The 15,964-nt window shown below is 39.4% G+C and overlaps 1 protein-coding gene across 1 annotated transcript; it reads right to left on the reverse strand.

The window, feature by feature from the left end:
- Positions 1 to 6,612: 6,612 nt before the first annotated feature.
- MARS2 (methionyl-tRNA synthetase 2, mitochondrial) lies at positions 6,613 to 10,533 on the reverse strand. Its single transcript, XM_004468468.3, has one exon. It carries the CDS (start codon positions 9,554 to 9,556, stop codon positions 7,790 to 7,792), a length of 1,767 nt encoding a protein of 588 aa, XP_004468525.1. The 5' UTR covers positions 9,557 to 10,533; the 3' UTR covers positions 6,613 to 7,789.
- Between the last annotated feature and the right edge of the window lie 5,431 nt (positions 10,534 to 15,964).

Here is a 15,964-nt window from a genome sequence, read left to right on the forward strand (position 1 = left end):
TTCATAGAGGCATGCATGGAAAAAGACAAATTTTAGGAACCCAAAGCCTTATCTGCTATATTTTCTACACTTACCAATGATAATCCACTTGATGGTAAACATGAAGTCTCAAGTACTAATGTCTAGCATGAGTTATCATATTTTAACTTTCTCATTGTGTGGCTTCTTTAGGTGCTGAACTTAGGAGTGGCGGTTTCAATTTTTTGTGGACTTGCACATTTCTTGACTTTTTCCATTTTAGCCTTTTATATTTTGAGGCTATGCTCATTTTTATCAAGTTCATAATTGGTATAACTCTTCAATGGATTATTCCTTATATATTAATTAAAGTCCCACACTATCTTTATTACAGGTTTTCTCCTTCAATTCTAGATTGTCCAATATTAATATTGCTGTACCAGCTTTCTTCTAGTTCACATATGCCTAGTGTTTCTTTATTTCTTATTTTATGTTTAAGTATATCCTTTTTAAATTACATATAGCTAACTTTTTTATTTAATTTTGAACATTGCTGTCTTTTGACATAAGGTCCATCCTATGAAGTTTTATTTTATTACAATTACTGATATCTTTGTATTTATCTGCCATCTTATTATGGATTTTCTATTTATCATATTCTTTTTGCCCTTTTTTCCTCTTCCTATCTTCTGTTGGTTTGAGTTTTCTCTAACCTATTATCCATTCTTTTCATCTGGCTTGAAAAAGATATATCCTATTTATATTATTTTAGGGGTTAACCTAAAATGTGTAACATGCTTACTTAGCTTTATAATTTTAACATTTATATTCTTTTAAATAATTGAAACATCTAAGCCATTTCAAGAGGAGTCAAGACTGCTGAAACTGTACAAAACTCAAAGTTATAGCCCTTTTTAAAATATTTTTACCAGGAAAAAATGTATAAATTATTTTTATTGAATATAGTACAAATTAAGTGAATAATAGAATGATGATTCCAGTCTATAGCAGTCCATCACAAGCTAGTCTTTGAAAGTTCATTTTCATTTTAAATACCATAAACCAGTGATTCTCAGCTAAATGAGGAATACATGCATAAGGCATGGCCTTAGGAATGGTAGCATAGGGAGGGAGTTCCATTTTCCTCATACCACACACTGTGAGAAGGTTGGTATCCTCATAGCTGAATAAGCTGTCCCTCAGGCTAATCCAGGGACTCTTCCAGGCCCTCTGCAGATGTATCATCAGAAACTCCTTAATAACCCGAGGCAAGGATCGTCTCTCCTTGGAGCCATAAGTTTCTCTTTGCAAATAGTACACTTGATTTCCTGAAACATCCTGACATGTCCCACCATCCTGTTGTTAAGTGAGGAGCTGGGAGTTTAAAATCCATGGTAAGTAACTATGCCATAAGCCAGAAAGGGATGAATATCAGTTCATAGCCAAGAATAGAACTTCTTATATTATGTCCTTGCCTTTCTTTGGTGAAATCAAGGTATGCTTGAACCTCCCAGTATCTGCTCATGAAAAGAAATGGAGTGGAAGGGGTTTATTTCTAGTTGTCAGGACCACAGAAGATCTTTTTTTCTTATTATTATTTCTTTTTTTAAATTTCTTTTTATTATTGTCTTTTTTTTAAAAAAGATAAATAGATCACACAACATGGTACATTAAAGAACATAAGAGGCTCCCATATAAACCACCCCCCACCCCCACTCCTCCCACATCAACATCCCCTTTCATCAGTAAGGCACATTCATTGCATTTGGTGAATACACCCTGGAGCACTGCCACACGGCATGGACCGTAGTTTACGTTGTAGTTCACATTGTCCCCTAGTCCAGCCAGTGGGTTAGGGCAGGATATACAATGTCCTGCATCTGTCCCTGCCATATCATTCAGGACAACTCCAAGTCCTGAAAATGGCCCATAACACACCTCTTCCTCCCTCTCCCTGCCCTCAGCACCTACGTGGCTACTGTCTCCACATCAATTATACAATTACTTCCACTGCTAGAGTCACAACAGTTCTATAGTAGAATACAAGCATGTCCATTCCAATCCATATTATATTCCTCCATCCTGTGTTCCCTGGGAGGGCAATGTCCACTCCACCTCTAAATCGAGAGGGAGCTTAGATCCCACATGACTGATGGATGCTAGATCTTCTTGGTGTGTGGCTCTTCCCAATTCCCTTCTCTTATGAAGCTATCGGGAAACTTGACTAGTGTGACGTAATCCGAAGCAAGGCATTTTAAATATGATCAACTATTCTGTGTTATACGGTTCCTTTAATTCAGAGGATCCATACTGGGCAACTGAAGACAGCTTAAAAACTAAGGAGAGCCCTGCCCCAATCAAGATGGCAGAGTAAGATGCTTCGGGGATCTGTCCCCTACAGCAGCCTTGAACAACCAGCAAGAACTGGCAGAAACATCTTTCTAAAAGCTCCAGAAAACAGTTAAAGGATTGCAATAACAGGGTGGGCACCAAATCAAGAAAAATGCCACTTAAAAGCAGTAGGATCTCATGGCACTCTGGCTGGTCCCTCTCCCACTCCCTCACCTGCTCAGCAGAGAGCTGGCCTGCATTACCAGTGTGTGGTCCTGGTCCCGGTTCTGAAGGAAGCAGAATAACCCTCATGTACTACTAGGAACATGTATGTCTGGCTCAATATGTCTGGTGGTGGCCTGAGAGACTCTGTACCAGAACCTACCCTGTTTGCAGAAGGTGGCTTACAGAGCTCCTACAGAATGCTGTGGGAGAGCAGTCAAATCATGCTACCTGGGGCCAGGGATTGCTGGCAATAGGAAATACAATGCAATGCCCAGATGATGAGCAAAATGTTTCCTAAGGAAGAGAGGACATTTATATACATGTGAATAGGAATTCCTAGGGTCACATGCCCATGCCCAATACAAGGTATTTATATAGGAAGGATCTGGTGGGCCTACACTTTGGACAGCTGGGAGCTATTCACCAAATTGCAAAGATTGGGAAAGGTGTTTTTTTTTTTCCTCCATTTTTTTTTTCATTATTTCCTGGCATTCAAGGAAAGCTCTGTCATACTACTAGCTGGTTACAATTTTAAGAAACAGACACCTCAAGAGTCTAAATCCCAGTGATAACATTAAAATGCCCAATTGCCCAGGTTTCAACAAATGATTACAAAACAGAAAAAGAAACAGGAAGTGATGGCCCAGGCAAAAGAGAAGATTAAAGTATCAGAAGCCATCAATAAGGAGGATCAGACCTGGGACATTCCTGACAAAGACTTTAAAACATGGTCCTAGATATGCTCAAAGAACTAAAGGAAATCTGGAAAATGGTGGATAAACACAAAGAGAATAACACAGATGTAATTTATGAAAAGGAACCAAGTAGAGCTGAAGACCACAGTAACAAAAATTCCCCATAGGGGTTCAAAAGCAGATTGGAACTGGCAGGAGAAAGAATCAGATATCTACATAAAGATGGGAGGATGGAGGAGTATAGAAACATAGTATGGTATTGGTATCAAAGCAAATAAAATTACTATAGATTTCAGATGTTAAAAATAATCCCCATGGTAACCACAAAGAAAATATAAAAGAATACGCAAACTCATAGAGGTAGAAAGTAGAATACCAATTACTAGCAGTGGGGGGGCAGGGGCAATGGGGATTTTATGCAAAATGAGTAAGTTTCTGTTTGGGGTGGAGGGAAAGTTCTAGTAATGGATGGTGATGTAGGTACGGCAACATTATGAATGTGATTAATTCCACTGAATGGTACAGTTGGGAGAGAGTGGGGTGGGAAGATTTACACTGTATATGTTTCCACAATTAAAAAAAGACACTATAGAGATAATGACAATTAAACGCAATATATGATACTGGAAGGGATCTCAGAATGGAAGAGAAAAGGCTCAAAAGTACATTTTGGGACATAAAAAAAAAACCCGGAATATAGAATGTAAACTTTACATCAGTATTAAATTTCTTGAATTTATAACTGCACCTAAGGTAATTACATAAGTGAATATCCTTGTTTGTAGGAAATATACATGGAATTATTACATGTTCTAAGAGTATGATGTGTCTAACCCGCTCTCAGATGTTCAGATGTTGGAAGGAAGGGAGGGAGGTAGGGAAGGAGGAAAAAAATAAAATGGCAAAATGTTAAAATTGGTGGATCTGGTTATCTTAGGGGGTGGGGAGTATGTTTTCATTTTCTGTATGGTGTTTGTATTATTTTTACAACCATCCCATAAGTTTGAAATTACTTCAAAATAGAAAGTTTGAAAAATAAAAATAAGAAGGAAAAGCCAATTTCACCTCTAAACTGGACAGTCCCTTCTTTTCTGCTCCCAGGAGTTCCTAGTGATATAGGATCCTTGGCCTCTTAGGCTGGGCTTCCCTCATCCTCTGACTTAAGATAGAATAAAACACTTCTCAGGAAGTTAAATTTCCACTGATTAAGCTTATTTAACTTGGTCATTAGTGTTCTGGCCCTGATGGCAATATTAACCTAGTTAGAAGCCATCCTAGTTAGAAGCCCACAATCTAACCAACTACTGGCTTCAATTGGGTTTCAGCACTCCCCAGATCTGAAGAGCAATGTTCAATCACAGATATAACTATTCAAAAGACCATGTGCTTCAGGGCCTGTGTTCTAGCCTATGCCTTTCTTGGGTATGTGGGTATCAACTTTTAATATTCACACACAGGTCCTTCAAGAAAAGTAATGAGTCCCACTTAAAGATTAACTGTGACATTAAGGATACAATGAAGTCCTTTTTTTTTCCCTGCTTCCAAAACTATTCATTAGTGTTTTTGTTTTTAATATACTTTTTCATTTTTTTAAGAAACTTAGAATACATAAATGTTACACCAAAATATAGGGGATTCCCATAAATTAAGTCTTAGCAATTGTGCCTACTTCCTGCTCCTGACTATCCTTGACCTCCACATAGCCACAGGTCTTCATAAATTTAGATGTCTGAGGTACCTAATCTTTGAAGTTCATTTTTAAACAGCCCTGCAGGATACACTGGTGCCACTTAACATTTATATTACCTATAATATACAATATATGACTTCACAGACATTTTGATAACACATTCCTAACATGATATCTCATCAATATCTAATCTAGGCAGTCCTCTGTCACTTCCTGTAAACTGCCTCCAGCAATCCCAAAATGAGTATTTGAGAGCTTCAAGGGTAGTATTTTAGGGAAACTTCCTTTTTGGTCAAGGGATCCAGAAGATGACAGGTAAGCTATTAATTGTTCTAAAGCAGGTTTCTTTTTCAGAAGAACCCTAAATCACAGGAACTCAATCCTTGGACCTACTTATCCCAGAAGCCAATTCAAATGAAGGTCAATTACCCTGCTTAGAAATAGAAATTCTTCGATTAAGGGCAGCTTCTAAGTGTGGTGGTCCAGATCCAGTGACAGTATGACCACTATACTTATACATATGTATCCTGGAATAGCTACAACAGGCCAGGCCAGATGGTCCATCTTTTTTAGAGCAGTACAAGTTTAATATTTTCTCCCAGAAAATAGTTAGGATGCCCTCTCCTGGAAGTACATGCCCTCCAGTTTAAAGTTTTACCTATCCTCCACTTGCAATTGTTACACTGCCAAATTAAAGTGTGCACATCAACTGAATACCCAGAGGATATTGTTTTACCTATTGTGTCTTCTACAGAGAATCTGAATGGTTCACCTCCCAAATCATCAGGTGCCTCATATCCCACTTGAGAATATCTTGTCATATGCTAATAAAATGCTGTTTCTTCTGGTTCCCGTATTTTCCTGTGCCCTCTAGTACCACAAATATCCTGGTATTGTTAAGTGCCTGTCCAAGTACAAACTGCACAAAAGAAACTCCATCAGCACCCTCCAGCAGGACAAGGTCGAGTATAATGACCAGCACTAAGACATGGGAAAGATCAAGGGGAGAAGATAATCTCTCCATCCATAATAGGAACTGTAAGATTACTATAAGGGCACTTCAATGGGCAGTAGTTATCCCACTGATTTTCCAAATCTGTTTCCCTTCATCCATGTAAACATATCCTATCACCATTCCCTGCTCTACCCAGCCCCATGAGACACTACCCTCCAATAATATGCCCTAGTAATACCAGCAGGTAATAGGAATACGTAATTCGGGAAGTTCAGAATTCCATTATGAAGTAATGGGAGGATCTGAAAGAACATCTGTGGCAACTTTTCTCCACCTTTTAGAATGCCTCCAAGCATTCTTTTCCTAGCCAAACGTTTCCAAGCAACAGGACATCCCTCACTACGATTAGTAAACAGAAACTGGAGCTGAATGGTAGAACCTAGGATAAATCTAGGGTAACCACCAGCACAATTGTTTACTTCACACTGAGCCCTCTCTGCTTGCTACCATACTTAATGGATATTTCAAGGCAAGTTCTCATTAAATTTAGGCCTAGATGCCCGGTCACTTATGGGATATAAAGCTGGCTTACTGTGTAATAGTCCTGTATAGACTGATACCTTAACATCTTCTCTGTGATGTTCTCTTATGGAGCCTTGGAGAGATCACTAAATCCAGTTTGAGATTCCTGAAGTACTACTGACCATTGCCTCCTTTCACCATCACCTTCAACAAATGCAACAGAGAACAGGTCTGAATAAGGTATTTACAAATTTTTAAACTTTAATAACTTAAGGTAAAAGAAATAATCAGTAAAAACTACTTGACAGTAAATATATTCACATTTGTAATAACTATTATATAAGTTTCTGTGTTGTATTATAAACCCTGATCAAAAGAATCATAAGGTAAATTATGCCTGTGGACAAAAAAAAATTAAGACCATAAGAAGAAAACAGTGCCCTTTTAACTATATACAGATTTTTACCATACCTGTAACCTAATGTTATTAAAGTTTAAATTTTAATATACTAAAATACTTCAAAAGTGCTTTATGGTTTATTACAGATATTCCAACCTTGATATATTTACTTGATGGCTTACCAAATCTGTAATAGAGTAATTGGAATTTTTTAGTAGGATGAAAACGGATTGTTTATTGCTTTTTGTTAAAACAGCAGTGGTTGAGAACAGTTTCCCCCTATTTCAAAAAAAAAGTAAAATGTAATGATCTGAAAAATTAAAAAGCAGAAAATTAATTTATTCTAAATATTTTAAAAGCTCATATCTTCAGGAATTAAATGTGTGAGACTGAAGCCATCTACTGGTGAAAGTGTAATGTAACAAAACACAATTACTGGAGTATTAACTAACAAAAATTTAGGGAGTCATGGTTATAGGATGAGATTGAACACAGACTAAAATCCTTTGGGCTAGGGCACTGTTCTTTAAAGTTTTAATAATAGAATAGAGACTCAACATATAACAAAGTAGGGTTACTCCGGTAAAAGCTGAGGTAGGGGGGCAAAGCATAGCCTCCAACCACTACTCTCAATAAAAGGAGTCACTGAACTAATTTGCCTGGGAAACTAAGGCCAGGCCAACGAAAAACAAGCCATGAGAGGTAGTCTGAGCAAATAACATAATTGTGGTTTGTGTGAAAGGGGCACAGTAAGAAAAAGTAGTATTAGTCACATATCTTAGACATCTTCCCCCTAGAGACACTGGTGCAAAAGGACAGTGGTTAATGGGCAAAGAAAACTGAAGAGTAAAGAGGCATCTTAAAAACTAAAAAACTCTTTTCACAGGGACAGAGCTTACATGCTCATTTGATGCAATATCTTAAAATACACTAGCACAGCTTTCCTGAAAATAAAAAATAAAAAAATAACACATTTGTTTTTTTTTTTCCACAAGCTAATAAGAACTAAGTTTCTAGGTTCTGTGGGCTTTCACCAACCAAGCCCTGGACTGGTCCAGTCTTGGAAACAAGAGCCCAGTTTCAGGTCCCAGCCTCCTCCCTTCAAAGGGGCAAGGATGTCCATAGAACCGAGGCAAGAAATAGAGCTCTCCAAGGCTCCTCTCTGTGGCAGAGACCCCCAGCCTAGACAGCAGCTTGTCAGCTAGAGTTGGAGTGACTGGCTGGAGCAAAGTTCCAAAGACTCGCAAACATTCCAAGGCCACATGAAGCACAGTACCCAGCCAGGGAGCATCCACTGGGCTCTCCCAGTTCAACTTCCATGGTGCATGCCTCTGGACAAAGCCATTAGTCTGCCGGACACAGCTGGATACTGCCTCTAGAGCCTTATAGATCCTAAAGTTATCGTAGTGGTCTGATACCTGCTTGGGCAAGGAGGCCACCGCACTCACCAGAGCATAGTCCTCAGCCTGAGCACGAACAGATGGCCCCACCAACCCTGGCTCACTAGGGAAGCAGGCAGTGCAGAAGGCTGGGTAAGTCCCAGAAGGATTTATTCTGTTGGCAGTGCATCTATTCAGAAGACCTCCCAAGGCATCTGCCAGCTCAGAGTCCAGCAACTTAACCACCTTTTCATCATAGTAGTCACAGTCCCAGTTGGGGACACCCTGCCGGAGGAGAAAGTAGCGGAAGCCATCCACAGTGTAGCGGTCAAGGCAAGTGCTGGGATCCACGACATTGCCCAAGCTCTTGGACATCTTTTGGCCACAGACTGTCCAGTGGGAGTGGACATAGATGCGATGTGGGGGGCTTATGCCCGCCCCTAAGAGGAGGGCAGGCCAATATATGGCATGGAATTTGAGAATGTCCTTGCCTATGATATGAGAGGTGGCCGGCCACCAAGATTTGAACTCAGCACCTGGGTACCCAATTACAGTGAGGTAGTTGACCAGGGCATCCAGCCATACATAGATGGTCTGGGAATCGTCCCCGGGCACCGGAATGCCCCAGTGCAAGTGGCTACTCTTGCGGGAGACAGACAAGTCAGGGAGCTCCTCCTCCAGCCACTGAAGGACAGCGCGATGGAACGGCTCGGGGGTAATAGCCTGAGGGTCGCCAACTAGCCACCGCCGGAGAGGTTCCCGGAACTGGGAAAGCCTGAAAATGTAGTTTTCTTCCTTGGTCCATGAGACGGGATGCCCGCTCTCCAGAGACACAGGGCACGCATCCCCCGACGGACCGCGCTGCCGGGTGACCTTGGCCTCAGGCAGGAAGCATTCGTCGGAGGCGCAGTACCAACCTTCATAGAGACCCTTGTAGAGAAGATCTCGAGCCTTCAGCACCCCCCAGAAATGCTGCACAGCCAATCGGTGCCGCGCCTCGGTGGTGCGGATGAAGTCGGTGGAGGCAACGGCAGCCTTGCGGAAAAGTTGCTGGAACTGGGCAGAGACTCGGTCGCACAGCTCGGCCGGGGCTAGGCCCGCGGTGGTTGCAGCCTGCTGGATCTTCAGGCCGTGCTCGTCGGTGCCAGTGGAAAATCGCGTGTCGGCAGCGATGGGGACTCGGAGGCGACGGTGGCGGTACAAGGCGTCCGCCAGGAGGGCCGAATACAGGTGCCCGATGTGTGGCGCCGCATTCACGTAGAAAATGGGTGTCGTGAAGAAGACACGCCCATCGCGGGCACTGTCGCCCGAACAGTAGTGGCGTGGAGCAGAGGCCTCCAGTGGCGAGATCGTACTGGGCCCCGGACGTCCTAACAACCGAAGGACAGAAACTCGCAGCATGCTATGAGCTGGCCGTCACCGGCTCGGTGCGGGAGAGGTAGAGCTCTGGAAGCAGCGCTCTGGAAGCACGTGTGAGGGGCGCATGCGCAGCGGGGACCGCGCCTCGGCTTCCGGCCCGATGGCCAATGACGCCGGGTTCGGAGCGCCAGCCCTCTGCTGCGCGGCGGCGCCTCCTCCTTCAGTCGCACTTCCACCCCTGCCGGCGGGTAGACGGTATTGGACATTGAACTTGGGAGTTGTGAAAACTCTCAAGAAAATTAGCTTAGAGGAAATGGATTAGAAGAGGTGATAAAAAGAAGATACGTTTTTTGTCGTTCTATGGCATCCTGTGTTTTCTGTTTGGAGTTGTATTTTATATTTATGAATCAGTTTCCCGCTAGAGGCTCAGCTCCTTGAGGAAAGAATTTTGTTTTCAGGCATTTCTCAAACCCAAGTCTGTGATTTGGGGGCACAGAGTATGCCGTCAGCAATTCAGAGGTAAAATGGAAGAACCCAAATCTAGTAAACATAAGAGTCTGAAATGTCATCTAAATTATATCTCAGAACCTACCGGCAACCCAGTAAATCTGGAACGGATGGAGGGAGAAAGGAAGGAATAAAAATTTTGTAGAGCACATGAGGGAAAGAGATGAACTGTAAAAATAAGGAAAATATTTTCTCTAAACACACTAGATTTTTGCTGAATCAACTAAGGGTTGATTTGTGATATGCGAGTCCTTGCCAACAATTACTGAGATCCCGGGGGATGTAATGCAACATGTTTCTGTGCATATATGGAAGAATCTATCTTCGGATTTATTTCTCAAAAGTAGTTCTTAGTAATATTCTTTAAAATGATCTCGAAGGTCTGTAAGTGTTTTTCAGGTTTCCTTTCAGTAAGGAACCCCAACTTTTTCAGTCAGAAGGCCTTAGTAACCCAGAATTGAATTGATATTATTCCTTGGTTTATAACACACTCTCCTTTGCCTGGTTCCCTCCCCCCCCCCCCCCATTTAATTTAATTAGTATATTCATTTAATAGTAAAATGAACATCTGTAAACCCACAACCCAACTTAAGAACTAGAAGTAGTTCTCAAAATGTGGGTCCCCAAACAGCATCGGCAGCAGCTCTGGGGACCTTGTTTAAAATGCAGATTCTTAGGCCGCATGCCAGACCTACTGAATCAGAAAACTTTAGAGGAAGGGCCCAGCAATCTAGGTTTTAACAAGTTCTTCAGGAGACTCTGATGCTCAAGAAAAGTTTGAAAACCACTGAAATGGAAGATTACCAATGACTTACATATATGTGCTCTTTTTCTATCTTGTCCTCCTGTCTGTCTCCCAGAAGTAACAAGTCTTGGATTTTGTACTTTGCATTCATGTTATCACATAGTATATCTAAATAATATATTGTTTAATTTTTATTGTACTTTAACATTGTAAAAAAAAAAAGTATCGTACTATATGTAGTCTTCTTCAACTTTTTTCCCTCAACACTTTTCAACTAGGATTCATCAATATTGTTTCATGTAACTGTATCTCGTCCATTTTCACTGCTATATAGTATTGTGTAGTGGGTGGAGGAGTCTGGTAAGTTGGATCTGAAGTCTCTGGTGGTATGGAAGGTGGAATAGTCATGTTCTCTGTAGGAAATATAATAGGCAAAATAAATATCCCCTGGGGTCTCAATTGATGTGCCCTATTTATCTGATCCAGCAGCTTAGAAAAGGCAAGTGAAAGATAGGTAATACTTAAAACTTGGTAGGATGTACAATATTCTCAAAACTAGGAGACAAATTGAGGTTAAGGGTCTGAGCAGTCAAGTCCTCCAGCAATTCTTTTTTTTTTTTTTTTTTTTTTTTCCTTTTCCATTGAATCTATGCTTCAGCAATACAAACATGCAGGGTTGGGTTTTTTCTCTAAAAAACAAAAAAAAAATTTTTTTTCAGTCTTTCCACTGCTTAATTATTTCTTTCACTTTATATTTTAACTCTTTAAAAGAAACCTACTATACACATTTGAGTGGGTTCAAGTTTTTTGCTCTTGGAACAATAGGGCTTTTAACATTCATGGCTATGTTTCCTGGTACTTACATGCTAAAGTTTCTCTTGAGTATATACCTAGGAGTGAAACTGCTACATCACAGTTAGATCAACTACCAGATCTGTTCCATTTCACAAGATAATGCCAAGTTCTTTTCCAACACAGTTAAACAAATTCACACTCCCATCGGCAACGTACCCTAAAAAATAGGTCTCTTTAATACTTGGTATTGTCAGTCTTGTTAATTTTTTGTCAGTCAAATGGGTATAAAATGTTCTCTCTCTAATGTTAACAGCAGCACTATTCACATAGTCAAAAGCTGGAAACAACGTAAATGGTGTTTGGATGGATGGGAATAGACAAAATATGGTGTATTCATACAATGGAGTATTATTCAGCCATAGAAGAAATGAAATATTGATACATTGCTACAACATATATGAAACTTGAAAACATTATACTAAAGGAAAGAAGCCAGACACAAAATGCCTCATACTGTATGATTCTATTTACATGAAATGTTCAGAATAGGCAAACCTTTAGAGACAGAAAGTAGGTTAGTGGTTGCCAGAGGCTGTGGGGAAGAGAGACTATGGAGTGACTGCTTAATGGATAATGAAAAAGTTCTGGAAATAAATAGTGATGGTTGAACAACATTGTGAATGTACTTAATGTCACTGAATTGCACACTTTAAAATGGTTAAAATGGTAAATTTTGTTACATGTATTTCAACACAATAAAAAAAAATTTACCATGGTCTTGATTTGCATTTCAAATGAAATTGAGCATCTCTTCATATATTTATTAGCCATGTATATTTCTTTGCCTGTGAAATGACTATATTTCCTATCTCTTTTTCTATGTCTTTTTATTTACTTGCAGAAGTTCTTTATATATTCTTGATACTATTCCTTTATTGGTTGATATGTTGCAAATATTATCTCCCAATTTGTACCTTGTCTTTTCATGTTAAGGAGCCATAATAAATAGAAGTTCTTAATTTTAATATAGTAAAATTTATCAAATTTTATTTTATGGCTATCACTATTTGCCTTAAATACTTCCAAACTCTGAGGTAGGAATAAATCTTTATATTTTTATATAAAATTTAAACTTGTTTGCTTTAACATTTAAGTTCTTCTTGTAGAATTGAGATTTTTGACATGATGTCAGATGGGGATCCAATTTTTTTCCCATATGGATAATCAATTGTCCAAGCTCCTTTACCCATGCCACCACTATCATATATTAAACTTTAATATATGCAGGGTCTCTTTCCATTGTTTCATAGTTTGTTCTGTTCTATAATTTGTCTATGCCTTGCCAACAACACACTATTTTCATAACTATAGTGTTATAAAGTCTTAATATATGGAATACTAATCTCTCCCTCCTAATGCTTTTTCATAATTATCTTACCCATTTTTGGCCCTTTTCTCTTCAATATAAATATTAAAATCAACTTGTCAAGTCCCATGCAAAAATGCTGTTAGGATTTAGGTTATTAGTGCATTAAATCTATAATTCAATGACAGGTCAAGGGTGGGAGTGATTGACAAATACACAATATTAAGCTTTCCTAAGAATGACTATAGTTATCTCTCCATTTACCCAAATCTTCCTTAATGCTGTTCAGTAAAAAGAAAGTATTATGATTTTCTACATACAAGTCTGACATGTTTTGTTAGATTTATTCCTAAAACCTGGGCAATTTTACTGATAATGGTGTCCTTTTTTGAACATTATAGATTTTTGGTTTTTTTTTTATGGTATATGAAACTGATAAATGCTAGGCCATTCTGTTTAAAGAAAGGGTGGAGGACAACCCAGTACCCTGTGCCTGCTTGGCCTCCCTTGTGATCAAAATCCTCTCTCTGCACCAAGGCTGGTACCTCTTTGGAACCAGAGGACACTGCCATGCACAGTTTGAAAATTATTGATCTAGAAGAATAAACAGCTAAATAGTTAATACTTTCTTTCAAAAGACTAGTAATATAGTGAACTGCTAGACATCGAAATATTATAAAAACATAAAATTTTAAAAATGTGTGATGCTGAGAAGCCAGACTATAGAATAAAATGTCAACCTACATAACTATTAAGTATGTGATGAAGGTTACATTTCCAATCATTAGAGAAAAAATAGCTTTTTCAATAAGTAGTACTGAAATAATTCATTAATTAGGAATTTGACCATATTATGAAACTAATAAACATTAAGTAATGTCTTAGTTACCTAGGGCTATCATAATAAACTAGATGGCTTAAAACAACAGAAATTTATTTTCTTACAGTTCTGGAGGCTAGAAGCCCAAATTCAAGGTGTTAGCTGATCCATGCTCCATCTGAAACCTGTAGAAGAGAATCCTTCCTTGTTTCTTGTAGCTGATGGCATTTTCTGGATCCTTGGCATTCCTTGGCTCATAGATTCATCTGTCTCCATCTACACATGGTCTTCTCCCCTGTATCTGTGTCCAAATCGCCTCTTCTTAGAAGGACTACAGTACTATACTGTATTAGAGTCCATTCTAATCTAGCCTGATTTCATCTTAACTAATCACATTTTCAAAGACCCTGTTTCCAAATAATGTCACTTTCACAGGACCAGGGGTTAGGACTTGAATAAGTCTTTTGGAGGGACACAATTCAACATATACTGAGTAGTTAAAACTCAATGTTGAAAGGCACTTTTGAATGTCATAAGATACAGAATATCTTCAAGGACTTGATGAAAACAAGCACTTTGGTATTACCCACTTTTCTTTTTTGTCCAATACCCTGGGAAGGTACAGCACAACACAAATTTTTATTCCTCTTCTTCCTTAATATAGACTCTCAAATCCAGTTACTAAATGTGACCGAGTAGGTGAAAAAGAATATATCCCAGCCCTCAAAAATGTAGCAGAATAGTTAAGGCAAAATGTCAATCCATAAAAGTTTATTTTATATAATAAAATATTTAAATAACAGCATGTTTTTAAGTCATAAGTATATTTGTAATTGCCATATGAATCATAAAGGCAGGTTTTTTAAAATTGAAAGCCATAGAAACAAACTCTAGGTAATTAAAGAAGAAAGAGAATTTGTTAAGGGATATCAGTAGGACCAGAGAATCAGGCTTGGAAGTGGCACAACCAGTAAAAAGGTCCAAGGTCAGGCTGCAAAGCTGGTCCTTTGACATCAGTGATCTAGACAGACACCCCACTGTTTGCACCATTGACTCCTCCAGTCCTAGGCATTGGACATTGTCATGGCTCCTGCCACTCTCACCAGATTTTGGCCCTGTTTTTTCATGTCACTAGCTCCTGAGTCAAATTTCAGCCTGGTACATCTGATTGGCAGCACCTAGGGCACAGGCATTTTGCAAGGGAGACTGGGAAGGCGAATATCTGACTTTTGTGCTTCTACAGAGAGAGAATAAACCGCTTCTAAGCAAGATCTATAAGACAGGGATTATCCAAACATAGAAAGGGAGTTCAGGTAGTAAATTGAATGGCAAATGTGCTTTATAGCTGTTAAAAGCAAAAGAAAGAAGAATTATATCAGACTCAGGTAGTCAAATCATGTTCCTCCATCTTATGTAGCATGTTCTTTATTTAGAAATAAATGAAAATGAAAAATTAGAAAAACACATGGAAGGTCAAAAAAACTAATCTCATAACCATTGTAACAATTTGATATAGTTGTGAATTCTGATATTGGATTATGTTTGTAAATTGGTCTACACCTGGGCATGATTAAATTATGATTAGGGCTTTGATTGGGCCACATCAATAGGGGGTTGAGTCCCTGCCCCTTGGTTGGTGGGAACTCATAGATAAAAGGCATGGCAAAAGACAGTGTTGGAGTTTTGATGCTGGAATTTTGTGCTGGAGCCCAGGAAGTGAACACACAGGAGATGAACACAGAGGAAATAGAGATTGCTCCTTACACATGGCAGAAGCCCCAGGGGGAGAGACAGAACCAATTGCCTGATAGTCTACAGCTGACCTTGTGGAGTAAGCACAGCAGCTGAGCCTGGAGAGAAACACAGTCCTGAGAAGAGAGGAACACTCAGCCCAGAAAGAAGCAAGTCCCAGGAAGAGAAGAACCCAGGGTGCCTGAACCCTGGCAGACTTCAGCAGCCATCTTGCTCCAAAATGTGGCAAAAGACTTTGGTGAGGGAAGTAACTTATATGGCCTGGTAACTTACGCTTCTATCCCAAATAAATACCCTTTATAAAAACCAACCAATTTCTGGTATTTTGCATCAGCACCCCTTTGGCGGACTAATACAATCATGAAAGAAGCAAAGAAAACTGATCATTGTAGCTGAGAAAGTGAGATTGATTTGATTAAGTCTCAAGATATGTTCAACAACTTTGGGCTAATATTATTTTTCCCT

The sequence above is a fragment of the Dasypus novemcinctus genome, chromosome 7 (assembly GCF_030445035.2).
Source record: "Dasypus novemcinctus isolate mDasNov1 chromosome 7, mDasNov1.1.hap2, whole genome shotgun sequence".
NCBI classification, from domain to species: Eukaryota; Metazoa; Chordata; class Mammalia; order Cingulata; family Dasypodidae; genus Dasypus; species Dasypus novemcinctus.